The 15,151-nt window shown below is 40.2% G+C and overlaps 1 protein-coding gene across 3 annotated transcripts in view; it reads left to right on the top strand.

The window, feature by feature from the left end:
* The window catches only part of LOC137334646 (small integral membrane protein 29-like), an 82,455-nt gene extending 72,623 nt beyond the window's left edge, over positions 1 to 9,832 (top strand). For all 3 annotated transcript variants that reach the window (XM_067999478.1, XM_067999477.1, XM_067999479.1), the window contains exons 4-6: positions 2,719 to 2,824; positions 5,739 to 5,848; positions 8,646 to 9,832. In XM_067999478.1, the coding sequence (XP_067855579.1) occupies positions 2,719 to 2,824; positions 5,739 to 5,822 (190 nt within the window). In that variant the 3' untranslated portion in view covers positions 5,823 to 5,848; positions 8,646 to 9,832. The remainder of the gene's footprint in view (positions 1 to 2,718; positions 2,825 to 5,738; positions 5,849 to 8,645) is intronic.
* Positions 9,833 to 15,151: the final 5,319 nt, after the last annotated feature.

Raw genomic sequence — 15,151 nt, 5'->3', positions numbered from 1 at the left:
TTATTAATATTGTGAGTGGGCATGCATTTTGTATTTTTAGACACCAAATAGTCTTTGTTCTTACATGAAAGGAGTTGAACCTATTTTGAACTGTCTTGGCTGCATTCAGATCTGGAAGGATAACAGATTGATCCTAAGTCTGTTGGTAGTACAATTCATCTCCATACTTTGCCCAAGTATCAGAAGGCATATTATGTCATGTTTAATGGGAGTGTAATTGGAAATTAAATTGGCTTGGGTAATGAGAGAAATTTGTTGATTCCTATCTGATTAAGGTAACTTAACTATAAGAAAACAGACCTTGATATTGCTCTGATAGATGCACATATATACTCTGTAACAGGCATGTAGGGTAATTCAGTTGTTAGAAGACTACTTTGTAATGAACCTCTTTGCATATGAAAATCAGTTCTACTCACATAAATTTCTACATTTTTATTCCCAATAGAATAATGAATATATTGCACTGCGCAGTCCCAATGCAGTAGCAGAGGACTATTGCTCCCCTGGCATTGCACGTGCCGGCAGTGAAATGAGATGACTGCACACTATGATGTGATGTCAGCTCATTTAAATGTTAGAGCTGGAAATGCAAAAAGGTCAGGGAACAGGATTTTAGGAGTGGTCAGCTCTTAAAGGGCTGCTGCTCTGTCAATGCGGTCCTGCAAGTGAAGAGGAGGGAGAAATAGAAGCAATACCCCCATTCAGTGTGACAAGAGAAAGCACCATGGTACGCCAACACCACATGGCTCCTGTGCTTCTATTCTCCTTCTCCAAAACATACAAATGGAGAGGGATGCCAAGATGAATACCCATAAATCTCCTCAATGCTGGTAAATGACTGAGGCAAAGATAAGATATGCAGTGCTCCCAATAGTAGGAACACACTTGCATTTATATAGTGCATTATCACATCCTCAGGATGTCACAAAGTATTTTGCAGCCATTGTATTACTTCTGAAGTGATGTCACCATTGTTATGTTGGCAAATCTGGCAGCTAATTTGTGCACAGCGAGATTCCACAAACAACAAATGAATGAATGACCAGATAATCCGGTTTTGGTTGAGGAAGGAATGTTGGTCATGACACCAGGAGATCTCCCTGCTACGGGATCTTTTACATCCACCTGAGCAGGTAGTGTCCCAGTTTAACATCCCATCAGAAAAATGGCACTCCTTACAATGTAACACTTCCACTTCTTTAGTACTGCACTCAAGTGCCATCCTAGATTGTGTGCTATAGACTGTACATGCTTGTGACTCGGATGTGAGAATGCTAACTGTCTGAGTGAAGCTGACCACAGCAATATAGCACAGAAGTAGTGAACAAGCCTCCGATGTCATGCTTCTATATGGGGACTAAGCATCTTTGGGATAAGTTATAACATCCTGTAGCTCAATGTTGGAAAAACTGAAGCCATTGTGCTTGGCTTTTGCCAGTCCCTATCCCATTAACCCTACTGGCTGCTCGCTTAGGTCAAATCCAGTGGATAGCAACTTTGGGTTTTGATTGATCCTGGGCTGAACTTTCTACCTTGCATCCAGTCTATTCCTAAAACTGTCTTCTTTCACCACTGGAACATTAGTTTGCTTACACCCCTGTCTAACTATGTTACCTTCAATTTCTGCCCTCCCTTCCCCTGTCAATTTCATCATATAAACTTTCCTAGCCACACCTATGGCCACCCCCAAACTTTTAACAAAACTATCATTCACTCCTTCACATTGAGAAATAATTTCTCCAGCCACACATCCCAGCTCATATCCCTCCATTCCTTTGACTTCAAATTATTGCTTGTCCATTGCCCACTCTGCGTCAGTGTCATATACTGATGCTTCAGCCATCATGCTCCTGTCCTCAGTACCTACTCTCTCACAAAATCACTTTGCCTTGTTAGTTCTCCCTCTGCCTTTAAAAGCCTTCCAAAAATCTCTCTCTCCAATTGTGCTTTTGTTTACTTTTCCTCCCTCCCCTCCAAATTCCTTTACTTTTTGTTAGGTATCCACCTCTTCCCTTGTAATGCGTACTGAGATGTTCTTTTACATGAGGAGCAGTGCTTAAAAAAAGGTATGTTCACTATTGGTATAGATAGATGCATAGCTTGTTGGAAAAACTTAACTTGCTTTTATGTGTTCAGTATCTTATTAATTGCTGATATTCCCAGTCATCACACTAACTTCCCCGGGACTAGTTGCTTATACTGATTTTATAAAGGTATGTTGTAAATTATTACAGTTTTCATGATAAATTTTGATGATTCAAAGTATTACTTTGCCATATTATTAAATGCCAAAAGTCATTCAAAATCTGTGGAGAACAGTTACGCTGATTATCATATATTTTCTTCAACAAAGGCACCTATGTTTGGTTCTTAATAAAATGTTGCATTAAATAGCTGTTTTATAGCTAGTAAAATAAGTTTCACATAAACACTATTGGTGAATGAAAAGGTTAAAAGCTATTGCTCATCTATCACTTGAATGTGTACAGGAGCCAAGTGTTTTGACAGTTAAACAAGGTGTGTCCATGGTGAAGGTAACATGAAAGAATTAGTGACTCAAGGTCCAGTAGTCTTGCTCAAGAGAGAGAGTGCCTTAACTGAAAGGGTTATAATAATGGTAGGCTATATATTGATTGAATGTTTCCTTAAGTAAGTTTTTCTTGCTTCAGTAGTTGAAGATTAATCCTTTTAAAAGGCCTTTATTTTGTTTCAAAGATTAGAAAAGCTGCGCAATAAATTGGTGCCGATTTACTCGTATGACCCCAGTGAGGATCACAATGATGTGGAAGAAGAATCTTTAGACCCAAATGGAGAAGTAAAAGTAAGTAAAATTTGTTGGGAATGTATACTTTACATGATAGAATCTATTATGAACTGAGGATGACTGTATCAGCAAGCACACCAGACATTTCTGCCCTTTATAGCTTTCACAAATAATACTCGTTAACTATGTTAGCATTCTATAACTTAGAATCATAGAATGTTGCAGCACAAAAACAGGCCATTTGGCTTATTAAGGCTGTACTGATGATTTTTTCTACTAGTCACCAAATCTATTCCTATTCTTCTGCTCAGTCCCAATATCCTTTAATATTCTTTCTTTGTGGTCTTTCACCTTTACAAAACCCCTCTTAAAATCCTGTTCTCCAGAAGATGCATTTGTGAGTAATTTCACAGAAACTATACCAACAACCATCTATAACCCAGTAAGCACAAGGGGACTTCAGGTGTGAAGTATGTAGAAGGCACTATCTCTGCAGCCATAACTGAGAGAAAATTTGTATTCACCACCATGTTCAAAATCAAAGGAGTACCTACCCATCCAATAGTTCATCAATGAACACTAACTTGTCACCATAATGTAAATATCTTATTAGGGAAATGGGATAGTCCTTTCATCTGAGAGCTGGATTTGAATCCAATAGATGAAAGTCTGCCTCTCGTCAGCATTTGGGGTCTAATAAGTTGAAGCAGTGTGAATCTAGCATGGGTCAATTCCTTCAGGGGAAGGGACACACAAAGCTGCCAAAATATCAGAAGAAAGTACCCAAATTTCTCCCATCCTGTCCAGAAGGCACTGCCTCACACTGAGGGTTTGTTCTACAGTCCATTCAGCTGCCTTACCTATTCTTTGTGTGCCAGCAGGCTCATGTTAATAATGACCACTTAAAGGTGTATCATAACTGAGCCCAATTCTTTCATCACCTGACTTCCACAAGTATCCTTTCTAGCAAGGGTCTAGAAACCCTGGCTGTGATTTCTCGTTCTCCCTAGCTTAGGAAATGTAGATTTCACTGCCTCTGATTTCTCCTAATTTGGTCCTAGACATTTTCCAATGCTGCTCTTAAGCTTGGCAACAAGATTTTCTCCAAGGTACCCATCACAGTGACACAGTGGAGTTGGGTAGAGAGATTGAATGTTCCTCCTCTGACTCCACAGTGCAGCAGACATACCTTTATTTTTATGACCAGCTATCCTAAATATCCTAGTTAATATATCCTTTAGTTATGTAATCTGTCCTATTTAAATGGATTAATGATCCCCAATTCATTAATTCCCTCACAAGTAGTAATGTGTTTTAATCTCAATGGGTTCATTTAAAATTGCATTCATTAACATAACAGTGAATATCCTCCATGAGTTCTTGTCTTTATATGATTGAAACTCTTATATGTTTTCTGTCCCCTTTACTTTTTTATTCTCCCTGTGGCTTGTACTGTTCCTGATCAAGGAGACCTTGATATAAGCAAATACATAAGCAAACATGATGACTCTCCTTCCAGTTTCCCCTCAGTTTGTGAGAACATTTCTGGTCTCTGCTTGCTACCTCCTTATGACAGTTGTAAATTGGAAATAACGTGTAGGGAATTGCGGATAGGTAGCCATATCCCACCATTCCCTGGCTGTATGTCACTGCCTTGCCTTAAATTGAACTATTCCCAAATTTGTCTATGTAGATAGAAGTTACTATTTGGCCCAACCAGTCCCTGTCAACGTTTACCCTCCATCTGAGCAAATAGTCCTAATCACATTTACCTACCCTGTTCCCAAATGCCTTCACCTCTTTTCCTTCAACCACCTATCCAATCTAATCTTGAATGTTGACATAGTTTCTTCCTCAACTATTAACCCTAGAAGTGAATTCCACAGCATCAACTTTCTGCGTCAGAAGTTTCTCCTGCCCTCTGTTCTAAATCTCTTACATTTAATCTTATATCTATGGCCCCTCATTCTTGACTCCTCAACTATTGGAAACAGTCTGCTTCTATCTACCCTGTCCCATCCTTTCATAATTTTAAACACTTCTGTTATATCACCTATAATCTGCGTTGTTCGAATCAAAAAATCACCAATTTTTCAAGTCTTCCTTGGTATTTGTATTTCCTCATACCAGTCTACTATTGTAAAATAAATTTTGTACTGCAGCATATTTCATATCCATCCCATTTAAGCATGTAACAATGTAGGGAATTATTATACAGTTACAGTGTTAGTTGGTGTTTAGTGTTTCAATTTGTCTTTGCATGTCAACCAACATCACTAAAACAGATTATCTGATCATTGTCACATTGCTGTTTGTGGGAGCTTACTGTGCGCAATTTGGCTGCCCCGTTTTCTACATTCCAACAGTGACTACACTTCAAAAGTACTTCATTGGCTGTAAATGCTTTGAGATGCCCCGAGGTCGTGAAAGGCACTATATAAATGCAAGCCTTTTCTTTCTTTATGTGAGCTTCCCCTCCCACTCCATTCTGGATCTGTCGCTCTATTCTGTGTCTTCACTAACCTGCCACACCAACAGGTGTCAGTCCCTACTTTCCATTATTTTCTCTTTGGAAGAACAGATATACATGGAGAATAATAGATGTGTGTGAGTTATTATAAAATGATTTGAAGGGGTTTATAGCCATTATAGAAAGTTCAGAAGTACAGCCTTGAAACCTCACCCACATATTTATTTTTCATAGGTCAACAGTTAATTACTAGGCAATATATTACGATACATGAAATACTTTTAAACTTTGGAAATTTTTATTCTCCTAATATTTTGACATTTTCTCTAACAACATTATTCATGTTTGGGATCATATCTCTACCAAAACTGCTCATCTTTGGGATGACTTCCCTGCCAACCCCTTTCCTGTTAATACTATCATGCTGGCAATTTTTAAAAGCAGCTTGTCAATTTTGTCTCTCAACTTTATTTAGTTTTTAAATCTCCATTTTTTTTTTAGGATAGTCATGAACCGTCAGCTGAGAAAGCAAGCAGACAGAATGGTAATCGTGTCTCCAGTTCTGACACCAGCAGTGTGCGTTGAACAAAACAATGGCAACCAAGATGCAGGTGAATCAAAGTTTCCTAATTTCTAATCTAAAAGAATCCAAAAAAAAAGTTGCATCAATATCTATTTGTAGAGATAATTGATCATCTTATGCTTGTTGTTGCAATGTCTACAGTTGTTAAATAATTGAATATATTGTCCCTTAATACAGGAAATATTGACTTGCACCTCCTAGCCAATGCATTCCAGTGTAGCTATGACACTGGCGTCTACCTGACAATGTGGAAAATTGCACAGGTATCCACAATAAACTGAACAAACCAACCCGACCAATTACCGCCCTATCAGCCTCCTCTCAATAATCGGCAAATTGATGGAAGAGATCAACAGTGCCATTAAGTGACATCTACTCACCAATAACCTGCTTGCCAATGTTCATTTCGGGTTCTACCTATTCACAGGACTGGAGAGGGGTGCTGGGAGGGAGAGGGAGGGGAGGGGGTCAGCAGCGGAGGAAAAGGAGTGGGGCGGGAGAGGAAGTGGAAGTGGGGGTGGGAGATTGGAAGAGAGGAGGAGAAGGAATGGGGTTGAGGGAGGGAAAGTAGAAGTGAGGGAGGAGAGGTTGTGGAAGTGGGTATGGAAGGGGAGAAAGAAAAGGAAATAGCTGGGTTGGGAGGGGAGAAATGGATGAGGAAGGAGGGTTGGGAGGGAGCAGGGGGAAGAGGAAGAAGAAAGGGGTGGCAGGAGACGGGAGGAGAGTGTGGGGGAGACAGGGAGTGGAATTGGAGGAGGAAAAGGGGAAGAGCAGAAGGATGGGAGTGAGGGGGATGGAGGGGAGAATGAGGGGATGGAATGAAGTGGGGGAGAGGGAAAGATGGCATGGAGAATGAAAGGTGGTGGAGGCCAAGAGCTGCGATCAGTGGGACAGGCGGAGGGAGTGTAAACGCTTGGTCATGATGGGGCCAGGGATTTGGAAATTAGATGAAAAACTGGTCAGAATTTGGAAAATGTTGCTCGGGATGGGGAAGGGAACTCTTTCAAAACCCTGCTTAGTTGAGGGGGGTGGTTCAAACAACCAAAATGTTAATGTTAGGGGCTGAAATGGGAAAGTAGGGGCGAGGCTGGTTGGATGTGGAAAACAATGCTTAATGTGGGGGAACATATACTAACAGTGGCTCAGTTGAGATGGGATTCAAATGACCAGAGATGCTAAATTGTGAGGAGTTATAACTAATGGCATCAAACTGTTCTTCTGGTAGACTTTTTTATGGCTGGAATGGGCAACATAATTGGGTAGAAAGTCATCTTTACCATGATGTGCGCCATGCTGCAGCAATTGCATGGTGCAGAGCCACCCAGTAGCGAATATTAGGAGACGCAGTGAAAGTTCAAATAACATAAGTCGATTGATGGTCATATAATGTTTTGGAGTCCCATATAATTTAATGAGTCAATTAACATGACCCCCACAGAGCTATAGTCATAGTACCATTAGAATGTTGCGACCATTCACCATTTTTAATATATAATAGATCATCTGCAGCTGATTATCGGGAAAGTGAATGTACAGCCTGCAGATGGTGATTTTTTTATTGATATGCCTGTGGATTCTGTTATCACACTGTAGATGCTTTACCTTCTTTGTCAGCAACCTTTTATAAGCTCCGTTCATGGCTTAGTTGGTGACCACAGCCAGAGTGGCATTCGGGCTACTATATTTGTTTTAGTATCCCTGGGCTGGGCAGGGGAGGCGTCAGCCAAGCTTCTTGTTCCTGATTGTTGTCAAATGACCGTTGCTGGATAGTGTGCATGTATGAACATCATGTGAAAACAGGATTGGGCAAGCAGTAATATCCCATTGTCTAGGCTAATGCATGAAGATTTGCTACTTCAGCAAAATTCCGAGTGGAACCTTGGTCGAGCATAAATCATCACCTTCAGGAGAAAAGGAGATAGAGCTGACAGGATTTTAAACAAACTCTTTGTGGTACATTTCTTTCAAGGTTGTCTTGGTTTAGGAGTTTTTGTGGTTGATGATGATAATCCCAAAGTCTGACATGATAATTTGGTGCTTTCCTTTATATGTTGTCAGATACTATATAATTTGATCTATGAAGAAATGTTTTAAAGGATGTGGTTGTTTTAAGGATATACTCACATGACCCAATTAAAGCCAGATCAATAACAAAAATATGATTTGATTTTAATCAGTGCATTTGAAAACACTCAGTCTGATGTACATCATGGTTTCATCTTCGGGTCATAAGAGGCTGTCATGGTGACTTACAAGGTTATTCGATTCTATTTACATATATGTTCTTGCATATTGCAATATATTACATACTAGATGATACCGCCAAAGTAAAAACATTTTTTAAATTAAAAATGTAAATGACAAATTCTTCCAATGACTCAGCAAGTTTATTCAGTGAGTAGCTGAGCCATACATTTAAGCTATTATCTGTGCTGAGTTGCCTGATTTCAACTGAGGGGAAATGATGCTACCGCCGCATTATGCATGGAAAAATCAGCTAGGGTTCTAGCTCTCTGATCGCTCTCCGGTGACACGCCATCCTTTCTTCCCCACCCCCACCCCCACCCCACCAACAAAAGCTGGAAGTGTTTGTGTGGATGACAGGTGAGATCAGGATTGGGCTCAGCAGTGACGCCTTGGTGGTCAAATAGTTTGACAACACTCATTGTCTAGACTTGCACGTGAATAGTAATCACTTTGAGGCCCTGGAGGTTGACTGGCAGCTGTAAAACCATTTCTTAATGTAAATAGTGTCACATCTGCCTATGCTAGAAAAACATTTGTGTATGTGTGTGATATTGAAATATATTTATTTTATTCCACAGGTGCACTAAATGAGAAAGCGTTTGAACATTAAGGGCATGTGGACTTTACTGATCCTGTCACTACATAGACAAATGAGAGGGTACCTCATGCGTAGAATTGAACAATTAAAAGAATTACTATTTTTACAACTATTTTTGAATTAATTTTCAGATTGTAGCACTGTATTTGTTGCAAAGCTGGATCTTTCAACTATATATTTGTGTATTGAAATTGACTGCAAGTGAACTGAAGAAATGGAGGTTAATTGTGTTAGATTTTGTTAGTTTTTTTGAGTATTAGTGTTTGAAATTGTTCGTGTTTTTGTTTACTTCAGGAAGAGTTTTTGGCAAAGTTTGGTGAAAAGTTCTCTGGGTCGAATGGAGTGTCTAGGGGCATATTATGACGCCACGTGGGGCCCATTTAGCTTAAATGAATGTTTCTATTAATTTGCATGTATCTGAAGCTGCTAATACTAACATATCTTGGTGTTCAGATTAAGGATTTATTCACTAATAAGACAATAGCGATGAGAACATGCTTTTCCAAATCTACATGCCCACAAAATTGAAACAGGACAAACTAATGAGCAAGAAATATGAATGCAGATAGAAACAGAATTGTTTTGTAGGCCAGATTGTCATAGCTTCTGGGCCACATGTGCCCCAAGATTGTAGTTTGGATGCGTCGTTTATCACTGATATCTAAATTCATTCTATAAGTCCTTTGCCCCCTCTATCAAGGTGCATGCATTGCAAATTTCAAAAGAACATGACTGCAATGTCCTTCTGTCAACTGACTCTAATGATAGTCACAAATGCATTAAAATCATGCCACTCCACTTTTGAATTAGCAAGCTTTTGATCATGTATTTGTAATCTTACTAAAAGTGCCTTAGTGCAGTAAAAAGATATTTTGCATGCCTCAGTGTGGGCTAACTTGCATGGATAGAAAGTGTTCTAAGGGCTGCGTAAATATAATGACAGAGATAAAGCATGTAGTGGGCTGGCAGTTATTGGATCATATTAAAATGCTTTCCTGAACACTTCTAGTAATATAAATGAAAAATACAACTTTGGATGCAAGGTGGTGCTTGGGGTGTTCAATCCTAGCTATTTTGCTAAACTTAGTAATTGCACAGCTCATGGGTTGTATCACTTATTACCACATTGAATGTAATTGAATGCAATAAATATCTTTTTTAAAGTTACTTCTTGTGTTTTTTTATGTTAATAGCAATGATTTTGAATAGAAATTATTATTATTTTGTGGGTCATTTTCACTTTTATCGTTTGAGCAGTAAACTGGTGGAGGGGATTGCTTGACCGTTATAGAACCCACCCATTTTCAATAACATTGATTTCAGTGCTGATGTATTATTTTAATGTAGTCTTTCCTCTTTTGGTGTTATTACTGCCAGATTAGCTAATGGTGGGTTTTAGACAGACTGAAATAAAACTGTGTTGTTTAAGGCCAATTCTCCTAAGTCACCTCATTAGTATAACTTCAGGTGTAGATTTGGATGAATTTAAAGAACAGATTAGTGGTGGAAGAGGAAATGGGCATGCAACTCAAATTGAAAGGGATGGGGAGTATCACAATGGAAGAAAAACATTTGGACAACCTTTGGAGACTCTCAGAAGGCATCTCAACATATTAGTGGCCTTTTCCAAGGATGAAGGGTTATTGAACTAAGGACGAGATGGGGAAAAATGAAGAGAAAGGAAACCCAAGCTTCAGACATGAATCTGCAGGAAAGTGATAGAGCAGCCTTTTTGATAGCTGTTGAAGTGGCGCTGTATGAGTTGTTTTAAGCGGATGGGTGCCCTCTGAGCCATTCCATGGCACCATTCTCATAGGTCAGCATTGCAGCATATCTGAAAGGACATGCAGCATGGTTACTGTCAGTGCACAGCGGCTGTAGTGTCCTTGCAGCAGATGACACAGCACTGCATCTACATCCGCCTCTCTGCAGATCTAGACCCTGAGAAGACAGTTCTCCATGGTCATTGCCAGGTAGGTGTGTCAGGCTCTGCAGAAATGGTTGGTGACATCTTGGCAGGTGTAACCAATCAGGCACCTCTGACTCTTCACTGTTGAATGCCTTGTTTCATGCAATGCCACTGAAAGCATAACTTGCTGTGATTGGGTTGCTTTAGCTTTCACTGAAACTTACTGCTAATTAATAAGATTTGACAGTGATTCATCTCCACTGTGCAGATCTTGCTGCTCAAGAGATTTAATTCAATGGGGATGTGTTTCTGAGTGGACTTTTATGCCAGTCTGGTGATATTAAGGTTAACATTAAGGTTAATACCAGGTAGAAAACAGCACTAACATCATTTTCAGTCCACACTATCGCCACCAACTTCATCCCTTTCTTTGACCACTGTCTTAGACTGAACCTTACTGCAATCTTAACATCCTACTTGACCTCGAGCTGAGCTTTTGTCCCGATATCCTCTTCATCACAAATATTGCTTACTTTCACCTCCGTAACATCACGCCCATCTGCAGCTGAAATCCTCATCTATGCTTTTTGATCTCCAGGTTTGATTACTCCAGTGCTCTCCTGGCCACCCTGCTAGCCTCTACCCTCTATAAACTTCAGCTCATCCAAAACTTTTGCTGCTTGTATCTTATCCCACATCAAGTCCTGCTTGTTCATCTCACCTGACCATGTTGACATATATCAGTTCCCACTCGTCCAGTGCCTGGAATTTAAAATTCTCATCCTTGTGCTTAAATCACAACATGGCCTCACTCCTTCCTGTCTCTGTAGCCTCTTCCATCCTTATACCCCACCTCTCTCTCACTGAACTCTCCTGACTCAGGCCTCCTGTATATCTCCCCTCCCTTCACCCCATCATTGATGGCTGTGCCTTCAGGTATCAAGGACCCACTCTCTGAAAGTCACTCCATAAACGCCCATGCCTCTCCATCTCCCTCTCCTCCTTTAAGACACTGCTTAAAACCCACTTCTTGGCCCAAGCTTTTGGTTACTGCTCCTAATCTCTCTTTCTTTCGCACAACATCTTTTTTCCCTCATTGCTCTTTGAAATGCCTCAGGGTGATTTTCAACATTAAAATCACTATAAAATGCAAGTTTTTGTTGTTGGGAGGAGATTGCTAAAAGGCTTAATATAATTTCCAATGTACAGCAAATGAGGAAAAAGTTTGCCAGCCTCAGGAAAACTGCCAAGATAAGACTACCAAGCATTCTCCTGGACAAATTAAATGGGAAAAGTATGCACAACACAGAGTTTCCTCCCAGCTTTTTATAGCCTGACTGAAGCCACATGCAAAGCACTCAGACAACCTTTCAGCTCTTTGAGATTCAGATGGATGTCCATATTGCTATCCGGCAAAGATTACAGCTGCCACTCATATCTGGAACTCAGAGTTGCAACTGGTCTGTGGAAAAAAAACTTGTCTGAATGGCCTTATCTTGTATGTTTATTCACATTTTTACATCATCTTGCATCACTCCTGAGTATCCTGCATCTGAAAACTGGTTCCTTAAGGGGTATCCAAGGCCTTTTACTGGTCCCCACAGTAGCCATGCATTGATCTGGTTTCACTTTATGACTTCTTTATACTGCAGTTACTGATTAAAACTGGTACTGTTTTAAAGCTGGCAGCACCGAGATAAATCTCTGGCTGCGCACTTGGGCAAAATGGAGCTTAGCTTGTGCATGTTTAGATGCACATGCAGGGCTCCGCTCAGAATGCTGGTGACATTTTTCAAATTAATGAAGAGCTGATTATTTTTGCAGCTCTTTAAAAACATTAAAAAGGTAAAGGCTGTCCAATGACAGCTCGGGATCTTTTTAAACCTATAGTTACGGTTCAAAGTGACAGCTTTGCACCAATAGCGGTTATACTGCAGCTGGTGTGACACCCAATCAGTGTGAGCTGACCTTCTAAAGGAGGTCTGGCCCCACTTGGCAAACTTCTAAGTCCCCTCAAATTGGCAACGTGAAACCACAGTTACACTGCAGTTTCTGTGCTGATGCACATTGACATTATAAACATAATCCCTCAGTAATATTGTGAACAAGATATAAATTTTATAGGTGAAAATGTCCAATTTTCTGTGGCTATAGTGAAAAATAATCTCACCTCTGGGTTGAGATGACAAACAACATTTTTTTGGGTTAACCAAGTATCTGATATGCATTGAAACCTATCGCCAAGGTAAGTCTCCAATCCAAATTACAGAAAAAATCCACACAAATAGAATTTCTATTTGACTGATGTGGAATGCACACACTCCCCTGGTAGGGACATACACTACTTAACGAGCCTTACTTTCTATCAGGATTTGTCAGGTGACTTTGACATCTGCAGAGGTTGAGTTTTGTTGCCAAGCGGTGTGGCTTGGCATGGATTAGAGGTAGCAATCAGGTCTTCCCCACATTTGTGTATGCCCAGAAGCATAGTTTTTCATCAGGTAACTGATCTTTATGATACCTTGGTGTCTTTTGTTGTTTAACATTAGGCATGTGTCTGCAGCAAAGAGTGTACTGCAAGAATTGTACCTTGCAGAATAATTTCATCATTTGGTATAACTGGACATTGAAAAATAATCTAAGGGCATTGGCTTAGTAATATGTCAGACTATTTAACTGTACTGATGACCTGGATTAAACATTGTAAGTAATGGACCTAGAAATTCGATGGCGCGGTGCCTGTTTTTTTGACGCAAAGTAAGCGTCTAAGCATCCAATATTGCGGGTGGGCCTTGAGCCTACCTGTTCTGGCAACCGGATCATTCCTTGTGCTGTGTTCACACCTATAGCCCAGCGTGAACCAATTTCTAGGCCATGATCTTTTTGGTCTCTTGCTTTAAGAACTGTATCGACTGCAATGAAATGAATATATCCCATTGTGATTTTCCTAATTCTATTATTTGTGAGACTTGATCAAGCTAACAGTGTCACAAAATGTAGTTTGTTGGATTCATATTTCTCTTGTATGCTGTTCTAAAATTGTATGGTTATAAATACAGCTTTCACCTTTCTATACAAGCTGGTGGCTTTGATCTTTGATTGTTGAAGGTAAATTGCTGCAGTTTCTGATCAGTGATCATCGTAAACAGAGCTGTATAGAGATATAGATGGAAATTCTTAGCAATATTATTAAATAGCAAATGCCTCACATTCTGTTCATGAGTAGTGTTGTTCAATGGGTGACAACACTTTGCTGGCAGAGGCTATTATCCAGGTTGTGTTCTGAAATGAGTTGCTTTGGGCAAGTATAACAACAAGGCTGACAGGACAGGCCTCTTCTGTCACACGTGTTGTTTTCTTTAAGTGAAAGTCAGCCACTACCTTACTGCTCACTAAGTGATCCTTCAGTGTATCAAGTAAGAACTGCCAGTTTGGATCCCCACCTCCACATTACATTCTTGCTGTTTAACTCACGCAGTTGTTAAGTGATAATGGTAACGTTTGGTATAAATCCAGCACAATGGTTTGCCCTTCCTAATACTCTTCTGATTTTCTTTTGTTTGGAGGGAGCACTTATCACTAACTTTTTTTTGATTTGTTGATATGCCATGATTGATACATATCACTTCTCCCATCTCCCGATTGTCCCTCTATCCTGATTGCTCCCCCCCGCCCTTCCCGAGCCTATCTGAGGGCTGCTGCCGCGACGCAGCGTCCCGAAATTCAAATTTCTTCGCTGGCAAGTTGCTTAGGGATGCCCAACAGGTGTGATTAGAGCTTAGGCCATTCAGGTGTGATGTCAAGAAGCACTTCAAGTAGCAGAAATCTGGAACTCTCTTCCTTAAAAAGCTGTTGAGGCTAGGTCAATTGAAAATTTTAAAACAAGGATTGATAGATTTTTGTTAGGTAAGGGTATTAAGGGATACGGAACCAAGGCGGGTAGATGGAATTAAGATACAGATCAGCCATGATTTAATTGAATGGCAGAACAGGATCGAGGGGCTGAATGGCTTACTCATGTTCCTAGTTATTTGATCTCAGTCAAGGTTGGAAATAGGGCACTTATGTTGGACTCTGTTCCCCTAGGCTAGAAAAGGAATAAATCAGCCAGGGCTCCTGCTTACCATCCAATGGTCTCTGCTGGAAAATACATGTGTGTGGACATCTGATAAGTACAGGATTCAGCTTAGATGGAATGATAGAATCATAGAATCTTACGGCACAGAAGGAGACCATTCGGCTCGTCATGCCTGTGCCAGCTCTTTGAAAGAGCTGTCCAATTTAGACCCATAACCCTGCAAATTAGTCCTCTTCAAGTACATGTCCAATTGCCTTTTGAAAGTTCCTATGGAATCTGCTTCCACCAACCTTTCAGGTGGTGCGTTCCAGATCTTAATAACCCTCTGTGTGAAAAAATTTCTCCAAGGCCTTGACATCCTTCCTAAAGTGTGGTGTCTACAATACTCCAGCTGAGGCCTAACCAGCGCTTCGTAAAGGTTTAGCATGACTTTCTTGTTTGTGTATTCAATGCCCCTATTTAGAAAGCCAATTATTCCATACACTTTCTTAAATGCCTT

Source organism: Heptranchias perlo, chromosome 18 (genome assembly GCF_035084215.1).
Source record: "Heptranchias perlo isolate sHepPer1 chromosome 18, sHepPer1.hap1, whole genome shotgun sequence".
Taxonomy (NCBI): Eukaryota; Metazoa; Chordata; class Chondrichthyes; order Hexanchiformes; family Hexanchidae; genus Heptranchias; species Heptranchias perlo.
This window is presented reverse-complemented; position numbering and strand designations above follow the sequence as displayed.